At 47.7% G+C, this 15,172-nt stretch overlaps 1 protein-coding gene across 4 annotated transcripts in view; it reads left to right on the top strand.

Annotated features, from left to right (window-relative positions):
• samd11 (sterile alpha motif domain containing 11) overlaps nt 1-14,689 on the top strand; it is a 338,469-nt gene extending 323,780 nt beyond the window's left edge. For all 4 annotated transcript variants that reach the window (XM_070861033.1, XM_070861034.1, XM_070861036.1 and 1 more), the window contains 3 exons: nt 3,173-3,297; nt 6,104-6,214; nt 14,091-14,689. In XM_070861033.1, coding sequence (XP_070717134.1) covers nt 3,173-3,297; nt 6,104-6,214; nt 14,091-14,330 — 476 coding nt within the window. In that variant the 3' untranslated portion in view covers nt 14,331-14,689. The remainder of the gene's footprint in view (nt 1-3,172; nt 3,298-6,103; nt 6,215-14,090) is intronic.
• Nucleotides 14,690-15,172: the final 483 nt, after the last annotated feature.

Raw genomic sequence — 15,172 nt, 5'->3', positions numbered from 1 at the left:
GCCCGAGTTCCTGTAAAGCTCGTGCAGAAAAAGTAGCTGAGAGTTATTAATGGATCAGGCTGAATAAGGGCTGTCCTCCCTTTAGTGTTCAGTTGGGACAGAGGTATTTGGCGCAAGAGTTGAGCTTCATTGTCTTGTGTTCTTTGTTTCAATCTCCACCTTCCCCCACCCTCCAATGATCCAGAATGGGCCGACTCTTACTGAAAATATTGCTCCCGCAGGCCCTGAGAGCCTTCTAGGACCTCGCCCGCTGGCCACTCCTGACAGCTATTCGACTGCGGGTGGAATCACAACTAAACATGATCTTCTGACACCCAACATCCACACTTTCCCTTTCCAGCAAGGATTACTGTAAAATGATCAGGAGCAGGAACCTGGCTCACCCACCCATCTTCCTCTGTCAATGATGACACCTACAGCTGAGATTGCTTTATTTATGGAGGGTATCAAATCTTTCTTGTCTCCTCCTTGGAGTGCACAGCAGTTGTGATTGTGATCGAGTCAACCTGCTCCCAGGCCTTGCATCGGCCTCACTCTGAATTACCACCGTTTCCATTCCCCCTCCCTGGACACTGTCTGAAGCTGAACCAGAGTGTTTGCAACCATGGTGTCCTATTTGACCCTGAGCTGAGCTTGCGACCACACATCCTCTTCATCACCAAGACCGTCTACTTCCACCTCTGTAACATCGCCCGTCTCCGCCCCTGCCTCGGCTCATCTGCTGCGGAAACCCTCATCCATGCCTTTATTACCTCCAGACTTGACCCACACCTGGCCAGCCTCCCACATGCTACCCTACGTAAACTTGGAGGCCATCCATAACTCAGCTGCCCGTGTCCTAACCCGCACCAATTCCCGTTCACCCATCACCCCTGTACTCGCCGACTTACGTTGGCTCCCGGGCCACCAAAGGCCTCGATTTTATAATTCTCATCCTTGTGTTCAAATCGCTCCACAGCCTCGTCCCCTCCGACTCTGTAATCGCCAACCCTCCGAGATCTCTGCGCTCCTCCAATTCTGGCCTCTTGTGCGTCCCCCATTTCCATTGCCCCCACCATTGGCGGCCCTGCTTGGAGGATTTCGCTTGGCCTGGCTCTTTTGAGGAAGCTAAATGATTGTAATTCAAGGTAGAATCATTAACGCAGGGAGCTCCAGCAACCAATTCATTTTAATGATGCATGTTAACCTGCCTCACTCGCTGTGTTGGTTTCATTATCTCCTTCAGACCAGTTCCCTGCGGTAATCGGCGTACCCATTTAAAAAAAAACATTAAACAACTTGACTTTTATGTACAATTAGCCAGGTAGATGCTGAGGGTTGGTGTTATCCACTCCTGAACATTCGTGGGCGATTTTGGGCTGGAGCCCAACACGGAAGTACAGATAGACCACTTCTCTCTGATTCTGCGACCCAGCCTGTGACACTCTCAGAGCAATACATTCGATGGCAGGCGGGCCGTGATTGCTGTATATTCCAGCTTTAAAGTGATAAAAATGGAGCTTGATCGAACAATACGGAGGAACAAACATTCTGGAATGTAGGCATCGCTGGCAAGGCCAGCATTTATTGCCCATCCCTAATTAACTGGACAGGCTTGTTGGTGAGACCACACCTGGAGTACTGCATACAGTTTTGGTCTCCTTATTTAAGGAGGGACATACAGGTACAACGTCTGAAATCCCGGGTACTGAATCCGTGACGGATTTTGGGTTTTTCCAGATTCCAGACAAGAAAAATCAAGTCTGAAATCTGGAATCCTCGACCTAATCCATGCTGGATTTTGGATTTTGCCTCAAAAAAGGATTCCAATTTTCGGTGGTGGGTGGGGAGCAGGGGTGGGGTGAGGAGGGAAGTGGAATGGGGTGGTGTGGGGAGAGGGGGGAGTGGGGAACTGGGACGGGGGAGTGGTGGTGGTTGGGGAGCGGGGTTGGGATGGGGAGTGGGGGTGGATGGTGGGTGGGTGGGGAGCAGGGGGTGGGGTGAGGTGGGGAGCGCTGGGGTGGGGAATGGGGCTGGGGAGCGGGGGTGAGGTGGGTGGGGAGCGCTGGTGGGAGACAGCACCTGTGTTGGGGGGGGGTGGAATACTTCGCCCCTAAACATGGCCAATAGGGGGCAGGGGGCGGGACCTGAGTACCTCCTGTCTCAGCTGTGGAAAAATGAGCCCTTGGAGATCAGATTCAATGAAAAATCACATCTTTTTAAAAAAAAAAAGACATTTTGTGGTAATATGGAAGAAATCTCCGTCCCTGCGCATGAGTGAAAGAACGTCCTTTGATTTTTGGGCTGCAGGGACGGCCAGAATTCCAGTGCAGCACTGCTGGGGTGAGGCCTCTGAAACATCTCTTTGTTTCAGTTTGGAAAAGAGTACGGTGAGCGAGACTTTTCATGCGCAAGAAGCAGGAGTAAAATAAAGCAAATAATTCAGAATGATTGCTTTCTGTATCATCCAAATACAATCCACTTGCTGAATATCGAGCTGGTCAGACGCTTACAAAGTCCGACAGTGACGGGGAGGGCTGTGCCCACAGCTAGGCTGTTGATGCCTGAGGAGTTGGAAGCGTTGTGCTTGCGGTAGGACCTGGGGTGTGAAGCGACGGGTGCGTGAAGCCGGGCACTAGACGAATGTTTGGTGCTTTCTCACCAGCGACTCTTGAGTGCAAGGAGTTCAAGGACTGACCTTGGCTGCCTCGACAATCCGAGGAGAATTAAAGATCGTGTTCGGTTGGATAGGGACTCGTACTGAAACATACAACATTCTTACCGGGCTTGACAGGGTAGATGCAGGGAGGATGTTTCCCCCGGGGCTGGGGCGTCTAGAACTAGGGGTCACAATCTCAGAATAAGGGGTCGGCCATTTAGGACTGAGTTGAGGAGAAACTTCTTCACTCAGAGGGTGGTGAATCTTTGGAATTCTCTGCCCCAGAGGGCTGTGGAGGCTCAGTCGTTGAATATACTCAAGACAGAGATTGATAGATTTTTGGCTATTAAGGGAATCAAGGGATAGTGCAGGAAAGTGGAGTTGAGGTTGCAGATCAGCCATGATCTCATTGAATGGCGGAGCAGGCTCGAGGGGCCGAATGGCCGACTCCTGCTCCTAATTTTTATGTTCTTGTATTGCTCACTGCCAACAGCTCTGTTAGTGATGATCTATGCTCTCCACCTCCCTAAACAGGCAGCATTGGAAGCCTCTTCCTGGATGGAGAGGATGGCACTACGGTGGAGGACATTAGCAAGTGGACTGTGGACGATGTCTGTAACTTCATTAATGGTCTCTCTGGCTGTGCGGAGTATACCCAGGTAAGCAGTCTAGTCTCTGAAAGCTGCCGACCATTCTCACTGAAATCGAGATTTCCATTCAAATTCAACTTGTAACCCGTGACAGTCGACAGCATCGTGGTGTCGGTGTTTGAAGGGGCTACTCCTCAAATTCTGGTTGCACTTAATTCCTTAGTTCCTGATCTTTAGGCAGGACGGAAGGCCTCCTCGGGGACTACAGGGGGGCCTGGCCAAGGTGGCCATTAACCGGTCCAGGCAGCGGGCGGTCGTTCAGCCCGACTGCCTGCCTCTCTTCCGCAGTTACATCCGAGCCAGGGCGTCCCTGGAGATGGAGCACACGGTGTCCACCACTACGCTCGTGGCCTTCCGCGAGAGGTGGGCGCCGGAGGAACTGGAGTGCATCATCGCCCCCTGGCAACCAAATTTTAATTTGATTCAAGTTTAGTGTCTAAAGTTTGATTTGTTTAAGTTTGATTTGTTTTAGTGCCCCCCTTTAATCAGGGGGCAATTGATTATTGTTCTACTTAAAATAGTTGTACCTGTCAGGATGAGGACGTGACTGTTTGGGGTGAGGGGGGGGCGAGGATATGGAAACACTTTGCATTCTGGGCACCCGGTGTCCACATCAACTACTCCCACAGGTAGAGGCAGAGTAAAGCTCTTCTCTACAATGTCCAACAATGTGCTTCGGTCTCCGAGACACAAGATACTTCCCCGATGCGCCAGCATTCCATTTTCTATTTCCCACTCCCGCCAGCCAGTGGTCGCTCTGAATGAGATTGCCGATTAGTAAGCGGTCAGCTTTGAGCCTTGCACCCCTGTCCCACCAGGAACTGGACTGAGGTCCTTCTACCACTTCCAGCCAGCACACAGAGCAGACTTTTATCCCATCATTGTCGGCCTGCGGCTCAGAGTTGTGATTGAGGTGTATAAAATTGTGAGGGGGGGCCTGGATAGAGTGGATAGGAAGAACCTGTTTCCTATAGCAGAGAGGTCAATAACCAGGGGGCATAGATTTAAAGTAATTGGTAGGAGGTTTAGAGGAGAACCTTTTTCACCCAGAGGGCGGTGGGGGTCTGGAACTCACGGCCTGAAAGGGTGGTAGAGGCAGAAACCCTCACCACAATTAAAAAGTACTTGGATGTGCACTTGAAGTGCCGTAACCTACAGGGCTACGGACCGAGAGCTAGAAAGTGGGATTAGGCTGGGTAGCTCTTTATCGGCTGGCGGGGACATGGTGGGCCGAAATGGCCTCCTTCTGTGCCGTGAATTCTGATGTGGGTGTCACGAACAAGGCCAGCATTTATTGCCTATCCCTCGTTGTCCTTGAGCCGGTGGGGGTGAGCCGTCACTCGACAAACTGAGTGGCTCGCTGGGCCATTTGAGAGGGCAGTTAAGAGTCAACCACATTGCTGTGGGTCTGGAATCACATACAGGCCAGAGCGGGTAAGGGCGGCAGATTTCCTTTCCTGAAGGACATTCTTGAACCAGTTTTTTTTTTTTTAAACGATAATCCGACAGCTCCCCTTTTACTGAAACCAGCTTTTTATTCCAGCTTTATTTTTAAAAAATTGAATACAAATTAACAAACTGTCTTGGGAGGGATTTGAACTCACGTCTCTGGATCATTAGTCCAGGCCTCTGGATTATGAGTACAGTAACGTAACCACTACACTACCTTACTGTACCCAATTATATGCAATTTATTGCAAACCAGTCAGAACAGCCCTTGTCTCTTAAAGTGGAGGCTAACAGCCTGCACATTTAAACGTTCAATGCAGTCACATGGGTTGGAGGAGGCACACATGAATCTCATCAATTTTGACTTGAACCAATTAGACTTCAATTAGCTCGAATCCCGTGATTTTGAGAATTCAAGTGTTGATAAATAATAAAAATAGCTGCTCCCATTAACCAGATACAGCCCCTTCCTGAAATAGGGATGGCAACAAATGTCAGCATTGCCAGCAATGCTCACATCCCTGCGACGAATAATTTTTTTTAAGTTGGGACTTTATAAATGTGCAAACATGCTAGAAACCTTTACGGAGTTGAGTCGATGCACAATGAGCGGCCGTTTATGGTTCATGCCGGCCTTTTGAGCAACACCACTGCACCATTGATTAAGTGACCAAAGTCTTGCTATACTTGTACAGGGTATTGGTGAGGCCACACCTGGAGTACTGCGTACAGTTTTGGTCTCCGTATTTAAGGAAGGATATACTTGCATTGGAGAAAGTTCCCTTGGTTGATTCCGGAGATGAGGGGGTTAACTTATGAGGAAAGGTTGAGTAGGTTGGGCCTATGCACATTGGAGTTCAGAAGAATGAGAGGTGATCTTATCGAAAGGTATAAGATTATGAGGGGGCTTGACAAGGTGGATGTGGAGAGGATATTTCCACTGATGAGGGAGACTCGAACTAGGGGACATAGTCTTAGAATAAGGGGCCGCCCATTTAAAACTAAGGTGAGGGGGAATTTCTTCTCTGAGGGTTGTAAATTTGTGGAATTCTCTGCCTCAGAGAGCTGTGGAGGCTGGGTCATTGAATAAATTTAAGGTGGAGATAGACAGATTTTTGAGCGATAAGGGAGTAGGTTATGGTGAGCGGGCAGGGAAATGGAGCTGAGTCCATGATCAGATCAGCCATGATCGTATTGAATGATGGAGCAGGCTCGAGGGGCCAAATGGCCGACTCCTGCTCCTATTTCTTATTCTAAATGTGATTCTAAAATAGCTACCGCTGAAAGTGACTGTGAGTTGGAGCCTCTATCTGTGTGCATGTCGTTGCTAAGCAGATCATAACCATCAGTTGTGTTTAATGTGCAGGCGTTCAGAGACCAGGCTATCGATGGGGAGACGTTACCCTTGTTGACGGAGGAGCACTTACTGAATACCATGGGCCTGAAGCTGGGACCAGCACTAAAAATACGGGCGCAGGTAACGGTCCCTGTTTGATCCAGTTCGCTGAGCACGGTTACGGGCAGTCCACATTCTATTGGGTCACGTGACAGACAACTCAACCGATTGTTTAAAGAAAAGTCTTCGGTTTCCTTAAAAACAACAACTTGTATTTATATAGCGCCTTTAACTTGGCAAAACGTCCCAAGGCGCTTCACAGGAATACTCTGGGACAAAAATGTGACACCGAGCCACATAAGGAGAAATTAGGGCAGGAAACAGGGAGGTTTTAAGGAGCGTCTTAAAGGAGGAAAGAGAGGGTTTAGGCAGGGAATTCCAGAGCTTAGGGCCTAGGCAACAGAAGACACGGCCACCAATGGTTGAGCGATTATAATCAGGAATGTGTGGAAAATGACACTCCAAGACTTGCCCGTTGCGAGCTTGATTCTGTGCCATCTCATGTCACGGCAGGACTGACATATGAGATAAGACTGGATCGACTGGGCCTATATTCACTGGAGTTTAGAAGGATGAGAGGGGAATCTCATAGAAACATATAAAATTCTGACGGGACTGGACAGGTTAGGTGCAGGAAGAATGTCCCTGATGTTGGGGAAGCCAGAACCAGGGGACACAGTCTAAAGATAAGGGGTAGGCCATTTAGGACCGAGATGAAGAGAAACTTCTTCAATCAATCAGAGAGTTGTTAACCTGTGGAATTCTCTACCGCAGAGAGTTGTTGATGCCAGTTTGTTGGATATATTCAAGAGGGAGTTAGATATGGCCCTTACGGCTAAACCAATCAAGGTGTATGGAGAGAAAGCAGGAAAGGGGTACTGAGGGAATGATCAGTCATGATCTTATTGATTGGTGGTGCAGGCTCGAAGGGCCGATTGGTCTACTCCTGTACCTATTTTCTATGTTTCTATGTTTCTATGTTAGCAAGGAAAGAAGTAATTTCTAACTATAGTGCGTAACATAGGCACACAACTGACACTATACAGTAATTACTACACAAAATATCAACGTCCATCTAGTTCGCTGTCTCCCAACCTGGTCGTCAAACAATTTAAGTCAAGGCTTTATACATGATGATGGAGTGAGGCGCAGCACAACAGCCAGTACTCAAGAAACCTCAGCCCAGCGAAGGAGACTGTGTCTCGGGAGATAGGAGAAAATTAGCGAGCCTGGGAGGGGGGGGGGGGTTAAAAAAGACCCCAGAAGAGGCGAGGGCCCAGGGGCAGCACGGGCCTGCCCACACTACGATATGTGCGTGTACTAGGTCCATGCAGCAGAGCTGGTCACCAGACGTCTTGGTTAATCCTTGCCACTAGACCAAGACCCCTAGCTCTGTCAAGCCCGTGCGGTGGCTGGTGTGCAACGGCCACCCCACGTTAAAAAAATCCACACACAGGCATCTTCCACCCTTCAACATGTAGTTCGAGATCTGGAATACGAAACGCTTGTGAACTCATCCCTTTTTGGAGTGTAGCAAGTCATCCTCGATTCGAGGGACTGCCTGAGAAGAAGAGTCGCACAATACAGTTAGAAATGTTGCTGAGAGTTCAATCTTCGCTTGCTACTTGTCATTTGAAATAAACTCACTCCGAGACTTTGAGGGTTTCCCTGACCTCTACTCCAACGTGCTGGGTGTATAAAGATCACAGGTGTGACTTTTACACCTGTGCCACCGATATAACTGATTTAAGGTGCTCAATAATTATTGCCTCGTGTCTAACCTGTAACTTCCTTGTAAACATCAGTCACTACACCGACACTGAGCCCTTCCTTCCATTTTTGTTCTCATTATAACATTCAGTTTAATTCCCGTGTCAACATTCAGCCTGGCAGATGCATCTCTTGGGGCACATTGACTGATGAGGTTGTCTTACAGTCCTTGGCTAAAGCACTGACAGCAATAGAGCATTCTTAATTATATGGTAAATTTAGAAGGAAATTATACACTAACATTTAAGGAACTGAAAAATTCAGACAATAAAGAAGCCCAAACCATTCCCATCCAATCCAATAATCAAAATCTAATCTTCTGGAACTCCTGGTTTTATTGAAATATTAATCTCATGCTTTTTATATTTAAGTAATCAATCAAAAGGATGGATTGTAACTCATTAATAGAAAGTTAACTTGATTGGACCATTTTATTATTGTATTTTATTACCAGCAACATTTATTTCACAATTGTAAAATTATATACAAAATATTATGAGGGACTGGGTGTTGCAATGGGTTAGATAGAGGACCTCCCCTTTCAAATCCAACTCAGGACTGATGGGGATCAAAGCCTCCTTTCTCTTCTGACTATGGGAAACGAGTTTGGCCAATGTCAATCCAGTTCCTAAGGGCCATTAAAAAAAATTCATTCACACAGATCTGGGCGTCGCTGGCAGAGCAGGCATTTATTGCCCATCCCTTATTGCCCTCGAGAAGGTGGTGGTGAGCCGCCATTTCAGAGGGCAGTTAAGAGTCAACCACATTGCTGTGGGTCCGGAGTCACATATAGGCCAGACCGGGTAAAGACGGCAGATTTCCTGCCCTAAAGGACTCCCGGTTAAGCATCGTCTGTATTTCAAAATTCTCATCCTTATTTTCAAATCCCTGGACTTGCCCCTACCTATCTCTGCAATCTCCTTCAGTCCCACAACCCCCCCAAAATATCTGCGCTCTTCTAATTCTGCCCTCTTGAGCATCCCTGATTATAATCGCTGAACCATCGGTGGCCGTGCCTGCTGTTGCCTGGGCCCCAAGCTCTGGAATTCCCTGCCTAAACCTCTCTGCCTCGCTACCTCTCTTTCCTCCTTCAAGACGCTCCTTAAAACCTACCTCTTTGACCAAGCTTTTGGTCACCTGCCCTAATTTCTCCTTATGTGGCTCGGTGTCACGTTTTTTGTCCCATAACACTCCCGTGGAGCGCCTTGAGACGTTAAAGGCCCTATATAAATTACAAGCTGTTGTTGTTGTATTGGTGAACCAGATGGATTTTTAACGACAATCCTGAAGTTTCATGGTCACCATTAGTGATACCAGCTTTTTTTTTTTTAATTCCAGATTTATTTAATTAACTGAATTTAAATTCCCCAGTAGTGGGATTTAAACTCTGGTTTCGATCATTAGCCTAGGCCTCTGGGATTACAAGTTCAGGAACATGACCACTATGCTACCGTACGGCATGCCATTGCCCCACAGCAAAAAACATAGCGAGAGGAGGAGGGCATTCAGGCCAAGGGCCTATTCCGTCAGGCTCTCAGATTGTGGCTGATCTGTACCTCAAACCTATTTACCTGCTTTTGACCTGTATCCCTCGATATAATATTCTCGTTAAGTTGCACAGCCGGGCAGCAGTCTGGAGATCCTGCGCAGGCCATTCACCGGCTTCTATAACCACGCATGTGCGAAAACTTGAATGGACTGCACAGCCAATTAAAGGGATCGTGCACCAAAAAAGGAAGAGGGAACATTGCCTTGATACCTAACCCAGGCCAGGGACTTGAGCACATAAATCTAGGCTGGCACTCCCAGTGCAGTGCTGAGCGAGCGCTGCATTGTCAGAGGCACCGTCAAACCAGATGAGGCGTTAAACTGAGGGCCCGTCTGCCCTCTCAGGTGGACGTAAAAGATCCCACGGCACTATTTCAAAGAAGAGCAGGGGGAGTTATCCCCGGTGTCCTGGCCAATATTTATCCCTCAATCAACATAACATAAACAGATTATCTGGGTCTGCATCACATTGCCGTTTGTGGAAGCTTGCTGTGCGTAAGTTGGCTGCCGTGTTGGATATATTCATTGGATATATTCAAGAGTGAGTTAGATACGGCCCTTACGGCTAAAGGGATCAAGGAGTATGGAGAGAAAGCAGGAAAGGGTACTGAGGTGAATGATCAGCCATGATCTTATTGAATGCTGGTGCAGGCTCGAAGGGCTGAATGGCCTACTCCTACACCTATTTTCTATGTGTTTTCCACATTACAACAGTGACTGCACTTCAAAAAGTACTTGATTGGCTGTAAAGCACTTTGAGACGTCCGGTGGTTGTGAAAGGCGCTATATAAATTGCAAGTCTTTCTTTCCAATAAAAATCTGTTGCTCCAAGTCTTGAAAAGTTCAATTGTCCCAGCACCTCGTTTCCACTGTTTTTTTGGGGGGATCTCCAGATCCCTACCACCCTTTGTGTGCGGGTGGAGAATTGCTTCCTGATTCTACTTCAGACTGGTCAAGCTCTCATCCGTCCTTGTTCTGGAATTCCCCCCCACCAGAGGAAATCAATTGCCAGATTCCTTCCAATGATTCACGAGCACAATGGACCATGTTGCACAAATCAGCAGGAGGTGGCGTCGGAGTTGGAGCTGATGCACACTGGGGCAGAGGGAGCACTAACACTTGGCCTACATCAAACACAAAACTGCAGATCCGGCATCGCGAGAAAACTCCGCTGGAGGAAAGGTTTAAAGACAGAAATGTTATAATCACCATGGGAGGAAGATTCCTCTGGCCGAGTGGTAGCAATACTATAATTCTCTTCTTTTGGAACACTTTTACGATTTTGCAGGAAGGAGGAAATCTTTCTGCTTCCTGTTCACGATGCCGCTAAGTTATAGAGAGCACAGATTTACGAGAATGGTTCCAGGGATGAGGGACTTCAGTGACGGGGATAGACTGGAGAAGCTGGGGTTGTTCTCCTTGGAGCAGAGAAGGTTGAGAGGAGATTTGATCGAGGTGCTCAAAATCATGAGGGGTCTGGACAGAGTAGAGAGAGAGAAACTGTTCCCATTGGTGGAAGGGTCGAGAACCAGAGGGCACAGATTTAAGGCGATTGGCAAACGAACCAAAGGGGACGTAGGAAAAAACCTTTTTACGCAGCGAGTGGCTATGATCTGGAATGCACTGCCGGAAAGGGTGGTGGAGGCAAACTCAATTTTATCTTTCAAAAGGGAGTTGGATAAGTACCTGAAGGAAAACACATTTTCAGGGCTACGGGGAAAGGGCGGGGGAGTGGGTCTAGCTGAGAGTTGACACGGGCTCGACGGGCCAAATGGCCTCCTTCCGTGCTGTAACCATTCTATGATTGAGTGGAAATTTTCCGCAATACATTCGCCAGGTTTAACACGTAGGCCTTTGAGATTACAGCTCGCAGTTCCAGCCGCACAAACTCTTAATGCGTTTGCCTGAAATGCCTTAATCTGCTGTCTGAAAATAAAAGAGTTATCACCTTCACTAAAATAGCCGAGAGGGGAATTTCAGATATACACGGTTAGCCTGGTCCTCGACTGTGGAACTTTAGAGCTATACAATCCCCCTCAAATGAGAATTTTGAAAACGAGATGTTGCTTAACTGGGAGCCAATGTAGGTCAGCGGGTACAGGGGGTGATGGGTGAGCGGGACTTGGTGCGAGTTAGGACACGGGCTGCCGACTTTTGGACGACCTCTAGTTTATGTAGGGTAGAATGTGGGAGGTCAGCCAGGAGTGCGTTGGAATAGTCAAGTCCAGAGGTAACAGAGACACGGATAAGTGTTTCAGCAGCAGATGAGCTGAGGCAGGGGCTGAGACGGGCGATGTTACGGAGATAGAAACAGGCGGTTTTAGTTATGCTGCGGATGTGTGGCCGGAAGCTCATTTCAGGGTCAAATGTGACACCCAGGTTGCGAAGTCTGGTTCAGCCTCAGCTTGATGCTAGGGAGAGGGATGGAGTCACCACTGATTTATACAAAAGACATCCTGTAAACCTGGACCAGTAACTTGTTTGACAAGCACAGTGATGCTCAGTATTTACGTTTGGATGTCCTTTGTGAGTGACTTAGAATCATACAGCACAGAAGGAGGTCATTCAGCCCATCGAGTCTGCGCCGGTTCGTTGACAAGCTGTCCACTCATTCCTGCTCAATCCCCATAACCCTGAAATTTCTCCACTTCGAGTATATATCCACTTACCTCCTGAAAGTAACTATTTTGACAAATATGAACAGAAAATCTGAAATAAAAACAGTAAATGCTGGAAATACTCAGCGGGTCAGGCAGCATCTGTGGAGAGAGAAACAGAGTTAACGTTTCAGGTCGATGACCTTTCATCAGAACTGGAAAAAGTTAAGAGCTGCAACAGGTTTTTAAGCAAGCGTAGGGGCAGGGAAAGGGGGAGGGGAGCAAAGAACAAAAGGGGAAGGTCTGTGATAGGGTGGAAGGCAGGAGAGATTAGAGAGACAAAAGGGGATGATGGTACGAGGCAAAAGGAGATGGTAATGGGACAAGTTAAGAAACAAAAGATGAGTCTAGATAGGGTGTAAATGGGAATAGCAGAATTATCAACAGCTGCCGTGGGAAAAAATTGGGGCAGGGGTTATGGTCTGAAATTGTTGAACTCGATGATGAGTCGTGAAGGCTGTAATGAAGAGAAAATCGCTGATTTCAGACTACGTTGTGTCATTAATTGGGAACTATTTCTGACCCCGCAATCCATTTAAAACAAAGCAAAGTGATAAGCTTTTCAGTACAATTTTAAAACTGAATTCAACTGCTCCGTAAACAGAGTGTCTGTCAGTCAGAACCCTTGTGCACTATTTTGGTGTGCTTTTTATGGCTTGACCGAATTGTGTATAGTTGGTATTACTACAAGACCAGGCTGATGAGTTGTTGAGGAAATTGTGCTCTTTGTGATGAGATCTGAAACCCATTAATATGACCATTCTAGTCCCCCCATCCCCAACCTCCTTCCATCCTCTCCTGAAGGTATCTGGCTCTTACTGGGCTACAGTTCCATGAGCCCTGGCACTAGTCGCCCAAGTGGTCCTTATTCGTCGGAGCTCAAGACTGTGAGTTGTCAAGCTATTTGACCATGAGACATAAGAAATAGGAGCAGGAGTCGGCCATACGGCCCCCTTGAGCCTGCTCCGCCATTCAGTAAGATCACAGCTGATCTTTGACCTCAACTTCACTTTCCCGTCCGATCTCTATATCCCTTGAGACCAATTCTGTACTCCGCTGAGGCCCACATGTGCACTTTCCAGCAAAGGGGAAATTACAATGCAAGCCGAGCTTTCCTCCCCAACCCCAATCCAAGGACAATGAGACCAATCGTAAGACCCCTATTGCTACCTATTCCTATATCGGCCAATATTTATCCCTCAATCAGCATAACAAAAACACATGATCTGGTTCATTATCACATTGCCGTTTGTGGGAGCTTGCTGTGCGCAAATAAGCTGCCGCATTTCCCACATTACAACAGTGACCATACTCAAAGTACTTCATTGGCTGTAAAGCGCTTTGAGACGTCCAGTGGTCCTGAAAGACGCTATATAAATACAAGTCTTTCGTTGTTTTTACCCCCAGCTGAGCTCGATATATTTTTGTTAGGCAAGGGTATCGAGGAATATGTAACCAAGACAGGTAAATGGAGCTAAGTTACAGATCAGCCATGATCTAATTGAATGGAACAAGCTCGAGGGGCTGGATGGCCTCCTCCTGTTCTTATGAGTATGAAACTTATGATTCTGAGGGGGATTGACACGGAGAGGTTGTTTCCCCCGGGCTGGAGAGTCTAGAGCCAGGGGTCACAGTTTCAGGATAAGGGGTCGGCCATTTAGGACTGAGAGGAGGAGAAATTTCATCACTCAGAGGGTGGTGAATCTTTGGAATTCTCTGGCCCAGAGGGCTGTGGAGGCTCAGTCGTCGAGTATATTCAAGGCTGAGATCGATAGATATTTGGACGCGAGGGGAATCAAGCGATGTGGCGGATCGGGCGGGAAAGTGGAGTTGAGGTTGATGATCAGCCTTGAGCTCATTGAATGGCGGAGCAGGCTCGAGGGGCTTTGTTCCTATTTCTCACGTTGTGTTTTGGATGAGCTGCCGAAATAATGGCGGCAAGCTGCAATTGCCATCTCACTTTGACCTTCCTTCTGTTGCAGGTTGCTAAAAGGATTGGTCGGGTTTTGTACATGGCCAGCTTCCCCCTGGCCCTGCCGCTCCCGCCTGCGGCACTGCGGCCGTCCGAGAGGGACCTCCCGCCCGCCGACAACCGCCCCTCCTCCACCGGCAGCGTCGCCTCGCCCTACGGCAACATCCACGGCAGCCGCATCTCGCCCAAACAGGAAAATGGCAGCGCCTCGGCCATGGGAATCGGCGACCTTGCCAAGCTGCAGTCCTGAACGAGGTCTTCGCTCGAGAGAGAGGTGGGGGGGCGGGGAGAAAAAAAAAGGACAACAGAAAAGTGAACGTTGCCGTTATTCGAAACCAAAGTATTTATTGGAGCGCCGACACACTCCGGCTTTCAAAGTACATTTATCAAAAAAAAAAAGTCTCATTCCTTTCCTTTTTCTTCAAGACTTCAGTTTGTCCTCGGAAAACGCAATTGAACAGCAGCCAGAAAACAGAAGCTGATGAGAAGTACAAGAGACAGGATGTGGGTTGAAAGGTGTGGTCGGTGAGACTGGAAATAAAAGAGAGGGGCTCAATTTCTGCGTCACACTGAAAGAAATTGAGCAAAACCGTTTTTTGCTACATGGAACTGAAGCAAAGGGGGGAGGGGGTGGTGGTGGGGGAGGGGGGGACCCAGAACCATGCACTTGTACCAAAAAAGGTTTCTCTCACAGGCCATGGGACTGAACATTTAATGTGTATAAAAAAACAGATTTCATAAGCACTCATTTTGACAAGGAACTCAAGTCATGCTAGTGTCTATGCATTTGTCCAGTGCTAAACCAAAGATGATGGTTGTTGGTCTGTGTTTACAATACATTTCTGAATGGTACAGCAATTTTGTTTCTTGCCTATTGGACACAGTGTAAAAGTGCCTCACTATAGAGGTTTAATCACTACTCGAACACACGCCTGACAGGATCGTGATGGAGCAGGTATCGGGAGTTTAGACGGTGGTTTCCAAGTGACCATTTCAAGACGATAGTTATTCAATACCTGTACGGCAAATTGTACAAGGAACGATCGTGTTACAAAAAGCTAGTTACAAAAACATTTTTGGTACTTCTTTTGT

The sequence above is a fragment of the Pristiophorus japonicus genome, chromosome 18 (genome assembly GCF_044704955.1).
Source record: "Pristiophorus japonicus isolate sPriJap1 chromosome 18, sPriJap1.hap1, whole genome shotgun sequence".
NCBI classification, from domain to species: domain Eukaryota; kingdom Metazoa; phylum Chordata; class Chondrichthyes; family Pristiophoridae; genus Pristiophorus; species Pristiophorus japonicus.
This window is presented reverse-complemented; position numbering and strand designations above follow the sequence as displayed.